The following is a 5,741-nucleotide window of genomic DNA, read 5'->3' on the forward strand; positions in this document are numbered from 1 at the left end:
CCACTTTACCTTCCACATTTAATTTTGTCTAAGACTGGCTTCTGTAGCAATAATATATTAGAATTTCTTCTGGAGACGCGGCCATAAGTCCAGTACATTGAGTAGAGGTTTTGAAGTTGGTTATGACGTCGGTTTGAGTCTTTGTTGAGGCGGCCATGAAATTAGTATAGAAATAAGGAAAAGCAGCTGCTGGCTTACGGTGCGGTTGAACGCTGGCAACGTGTGAAAGCGAAACACGTCCGTAGGTTTTGGTTTAAGATACGACCGTGTTCCGGTGGTGCGGCCGTGAGTACAGCAGCGATTGGTGATGATTTCAGTACATTGAATTGAGGTTTGACGGTGATTTGTGGTGTCGGTTTTTGCCTCGAGGGCTGCGGTCATAAACAATAAGTAAAATTTTACTTGCCATGAAATAAAGGTAAAGCAGAACCTGGCTTATGGTGTCGGTTTTGAGCCTCGGGGACGAGTGTCACTTTTATGATGCGATTTTGCCCCGTGGTGGCGGTCATAGGCGCAGAGAAAAGGGTATTTTGGTCTATGGTGCAGTTGTGCTTTAAAGATTTCTAACAGTTGAGCTCAGAAGTTTCTGTGTAAAGTTCCGCTGAGGAAAAGTGCTGTGTGTGAAAGGCGCGCTCTGAGTGGGTGTGTGAAGCTGCGAAGCGCGCTCTGGGTGCTGTTTTGTGTGTAAGGCGCGCTCTGGGTGCTGTTTTGTGTGTAAGGTGCGCTCTGGGTGCTGTTTTGAGTGTGAGTGAGGCGCGCTCTGAGTGTGTTTTCTGTGAGTGTGAAGCGTGAAGCACAGTGACAGTGACGGTTGATGTGTTTGAATAGGAGGACACTAGAGCAAAGACACATTTTAGGATCAAAGGTTGATGTCTAGTGTACCTGTGGAAAATAATTTTGTCCTAGGTGTGGCGACCCTCCTGTTCGTGGATGCGCGGGCAGGCCCGGCGGCGTCCGGATGCCGAGGTGGTGACTTGGGGAGGTGAGGACCCCCGCATAGCTACAGAATAACACTGGAACGACCGTGTAACCACGGGTTCACATTTATTCTGGACTAGAACAAGACACATTTTGCGAACAAAGGTTGAGTCTAGATTAGTAAAGAAATAAAAAGGTTAAATTCCTCGTTTCAGTGGTTGAAATTGTTGTGTGCCTGTCCCCTGACGAGTGTGAAATTAAAATAAAGAGGGAATTTGGAGCCACATAGAGATAGACGGGCATAATTGGGTGTATAACTCTGTGGTGTAAACATTTAAAAAAGTAATAGAAGTGTGTGGTGGTGTGAATATGTCGGGTCTTAAACCTGACGTAGAAAGAGGAGAAATGCAGGGTGAGTGGAAAACTTTTGACGAGCAGGTGAAGGAGTTGTTGCGGGCGCTGAGGGTCATGCGACCTGGCAGCGCGTGTGAGAAAAAATCAAAGGCTGCAGCTGTGGCAGCAAAAGTCAAAGAGTTGAGTGATAAGGAAGGAGTGAGAGGAGAATCAAGAGGTTCATTGGCAAAATTGCTTCTGGGAATAGCACAGAAGCTCCAGGAAGAAGAGCAGGAGATTAGTACACAGTTAGAGGAGGCCTCTTTGTGGACAAGGCGGAGGATTAAAAAACAGTTGCAGGAGGTGCAGGAGGAGAAAGCCCGCGTAACAAGGTGGGCTGTGACATGCCAGGGGGTGGAGCACTGGATGAGGGAGAGAAGGGAGGAGCCTGAGAAGCTGATGCTGCCGGCTTCTCCGGTGAAGTCATCGCTCACTGGCTTTCCTCCTCCCTATCAGGCCCCCGCCCCCCTTTACCCTGTGCTGAGGGTGGAGCAGGGCTGTCTCTCTGGTGAGAATGGCCAAGTCTTAGAAGTTACAGGAGGCTATGTAGATTGTGATATATCTAAAGAGCCCAAACGACCTACTCCAGCCCCGAAGAGTGAAAGAATAAAACAAAGCTCCACTTTTGTTAATGAGGAGGGAGCTTGTGGCGGAGTGCAGTCACCGCCCATGAAACAGTCTCCCCAGCAGGTAGAGACTGAAGAAGAGCGGGCTGTGCGGCTGCTTGAAACAGCTATAATAACTCTAGAGCAGCGTCATCAAATTTCTGATGAGGAGGCAGGAAGTGGAGTAGTTGTTGCACCACAGGTTGAGAAAGGTGAGGTGTGCGGGCCTGATGGGGACGCATACGAGGGCTGGTTATCCGGCACACTGGATGATAATACGCCAGTAAGTGTCTGGGAAAAGCAGAAATTAGATGCAGGGCCGGAGCTAGAAGGGGCCTTTCAGAATGGAGTAGCTAGAGAAAAATGCAGGAAGAGGCAGAGTAGTCAAGCCCAAACCGGAAACAAACCACACCCATGTGCGTCGCAAGCCAGGAAGGATCAGGGACACTTTGTCTTTGCCGGGGACTTCCCCCTGGTGGTGACCGCTGGGGGTCACATGAAATACAAGCCATACGGGAGTGGGAGATGTTAACTGCATTGATCTGAGTTATTACCTCCTATTACAGACGGAGGTGCGGGGTGGTTGAGAGAGTTTGAAGAGCAACAACAGGTGTTCAATTGGCCCTAGGTGATTTCGAGAGCTCGTGGTTGCCAGATGTGTCAAAGGCACAGCCTGGATGATATAGAAGAAGCTAGCAGGTCACGCATTGTTGGTTGATAGCACCCCATTTTGCGTGTGTGAATGAAATATCAAATGCATTACGTGAAAATATCCCACTCCAAATGCTGCTAAGATTTTGAAGCTGTTGTGGAAGCCTGATCAAACTCCAAGGGAGTACATAGAACAGGCTAAAGCTACGTGGGCCCTTAGCACTGGTCAGCATCCTGGTAGAGAGGGGATGCAACAATTGTGGTTTAGAGAAGCTGTGTTAAAAGGTGTGCCTGAACAGGTCAGAGTGGCCATGACAGATAACCCCGACATGGAGGGGGCGGAGTCTCACGTGTGGGAGAAACATCTGGTGCATCGCCTGCAGAAAGCTCATGATGAGGTTATGGCTAAAAGTGAGGATACAGATAATATGAAAGAGCAATTGTTGAAATTACAGCTGGGTGAAATGAGGGGTAAGGCAAATGATAAGAAAAAGGAGGAAAAAATAGCAAAAGTAATGGTAGCTCAAGGTTACCAGCAAATGGGGACAGATGTTGATCCTAATGTATTGCCAGTAGACACGCAGGGATCTGCGCGAGGCATAAATTGGGGTGGCCGTGGGGTCGGTAGAGGAAATTGGGGTTCACGTGGTGGTCAACGGGGAGGAGGCGGCGGCATGGGCAGACAAAGGGGTGCGCTTAGAGGAGGTCCATATGTGCCAGGGACTGCGTGTTACAACTGTGGTCAGACTGGACATTGGGCTCGAGAGTGCCCTGACCCGCCTCAGCAGTACAACATGCCACGTCCGGCCACAAGGGGGCGCGGGCGTTGGACGGCCCCCAACTCACAGATGGCTCCTCCAGGGCAGTATTCAGTGGAATACTGGCAGCAGGAACAATACTGACACACCCCACAGAGAGGCCTGGGCATAGGGGGAGGGGCAGACCCCCTGGTGCCACTGAGGGTTCAAGGACGTAACCTGCCCTTTTTAGTGGACACAGGAGCAACATACTCCACCATTCGTACTGCTCCTGAAGACATTCCACTGTCAGACACCAGAATCAGTGTGATCGGCTTCTCTGGGGTACCTATGACCCTGCCAGTAACCGCCCCTCTAAAGACTGAGCTAGGACGTCAGTCCTTAACACATTCATACATGGTTTCCTCACAAGTTCCAGTTAATTTATTGGGCAGGGACCTGCTCATTAAGCTTGGAGCTACTATCATGTGTGGAGCTGATGGATTAACAGTGACTTTGAAAGATGGCACACGGCTGTCCTGTTTGCAATCAGGAATAAGGGGACAGTGGCTGTTATCTGAGGATTGTGAACGCACAGCGCAGATTTACTGGGCGAGACTGAACACATCAGATGGAATTCTGGCACAGTACATACTCTGGCATCCCTGGATAATGTCCATGTCTGTTTATTCACCCCCGCGTGACCCCTACCACGTGACCTTGTTTTACGATCGCGAGCATACTGAGTGGTTTGAGGATCTGTTTAATGAGTGTTTAGATGAGAAAGCTTGGGAGCTTAACTCTCAGGACATTTATGTTGGTCCAGCTGGAGTGGCAGCGTTTGTGGCGCTCTCTGGAGATCAAATGAGTTGGTATAGAATGGGAGATGAAGCGGTTCCCCACGTGTCTTTGGCAGTACATGAGGGTCATCAAGCAAAAGATTTAGGCCCAATGGTGAGAACAGCCACAAGGGCCACAGATTGGCAGCAAACACAGCTCACTGATGTCTCATACTCACCCAGTTGTAAAACGTATCGAATTTCTGTGACAGCTACTGATCAGAGTGTTTTAGAACATAAACATCTGAAGCGAACACATGGCAGGGAGAAATCAGATCACGAGGAAGCTGTTAAAGGCCTAGCAGAACTCCCTGACACTTTGTGGTCTAAAGGTCCCACTGATGTGGGTTTAACATTTTGTTCACCTGTTACATTTGAGTTAAAAGATGACACTCCTATTTGGCGTTCACAATACAGACACAGTCTAGAGGCGGAGAATGGGATTGCAGAAACAATTTCAGGGCTCCTGCAGGTGGGTGTGCTGGAGTCGTCTTCCTCTGCATGGAATACTCCAATCCTCCCAGTTGAAAAATCAGGCACGGGCAAGTATCGCATGGCACATGACCTTAGGGCAATAAACGCTGTCCTTAAGACACCAACAGTACCTGTACCAAATCCCTACACTGCTTTGACTAATTTATCTCCAGATCAGAGGTGGTTCACATGCATAGATTTGGCAAATGCTTTCTTTTGTCTCCCTCTGCATCCATCTTTGAGAGATATTTTTTCATTTACTTACAGGGGTCAGCAGCTGCGTTACACTCGGTTGCCTCAGGGCTTTGCCCTTTCACCTGGGATTTTCAATCAGGTACTTAAAAATGCTCTTTCTCCATGTGTATTACCTGAAGGATGCACACTGATCCAGTATGTGGATGATTTGCTGATTGCTGCTGAAACAGCTGATGCTTGCTTTCAAGCAACGATGACGATGATGATGTCAGCTGGCTAAAACAGGCTTCAAAGTAAGTAGAGACAAACTTCAACTTGTCAGAACTGAAGTTACATTTTTAGGTCGGGTGGTGGCGATGCAGACGGTGGGCATGTTGGCATCCCAGAGGGAAACAATTATGTCACACCCACAGCCATGTACTGTTAAAGAAATGTTGTCATTTCTTGGGCTTACAGGTTACAGTAGACACTACATTTCTGACTATGTGGGCAAAACCAAACCTCTGCGGGAGTTGGTGAAAGAACACGGCATGAGAGACCTCACAGCTAGTCTGAACTGGACCACTGAGGCTGAAATGCGGTTCATTGAACTAAAACAGGCCCTGTTTCGTGCAGTAGATTTGGCAATCCCCGATTATAACTCTGATTTCTTTGTTGATGTTTCTGAAACAAATGGAGTGGTTAATGGTGTGTTGTTTCAGAAAAAAGGGGGAAAGAGACGAGTGCTGATGTATATCAGCATTGGCCTGGACAATATGGAAAAAAGACACCCCACGTGCACACAACATGCAGCAGGGGTGACAAAAATAATTCAGAAAGTGGCTCACGTTGTGAGAGGGCACCCACTGAAAGTGCTAACAACACACAGTGTGGTGGCCTATGTGAATTCACAGGCATTTACAATGACCCCACTGAGACAACAGAGACTG

At 48.4% G+C, this 5,741-nt stretch overlaps 2 protein-coding genes across 2 annotated transcripts; both read left to right on the forward strand.

The window, feature by feature from the left end:
• Positions 1-691: 691 nt before the first annotated feature.
• Positions 692-2,313, forward strand: LOC121813850 (the record flags this gene model as incomplete). Its single annotated transcript, XM_042217790.1, is given in 1 exon segment — positions 692-2,313. A coding segment is annotated over 1 exon segment (1,026 nt), but the record flags the coding sequence as incomplete, so codon positions are not given.
• Positions 2,314-3,374: 1,061 nt separating this feature from the next.
• On the forward strand, positions 3,375-5,145 carry LOC121813849. Its single transcript, XM_042217789.1, has one exon. The coding sequence runs from the start codon at positions 3,656-3,658 to the stop codon at positions 5,090-5,092; it is 1,437 nt and encodes a 478-aa protein (XP_042073723.1). The 5' UTR covers positions 3,375-3,655; the 3' UTR covers positions 5,093-5,145.
• Positions 5,146-5,741: the final 596 nt, after the last annotated feature.

Source organism: Haplochromis burtoni, unplaced genomic scaffold, assembly GCF_018398535.1.
Source record: "Haplochromis burtoni strain Fernald_Lab_line unplaced genomic scaffold, NCSU_Asbu1 Contig_2999, whole genome shotgun sequence".
Taxonomy (NCBI): domain Eukaryota; kingdom Metazoa; phylum Chordata; class Actinopteri; order Cichliformes; family Cichlidae; genus Haplochromis; species Haplochromis burtoni.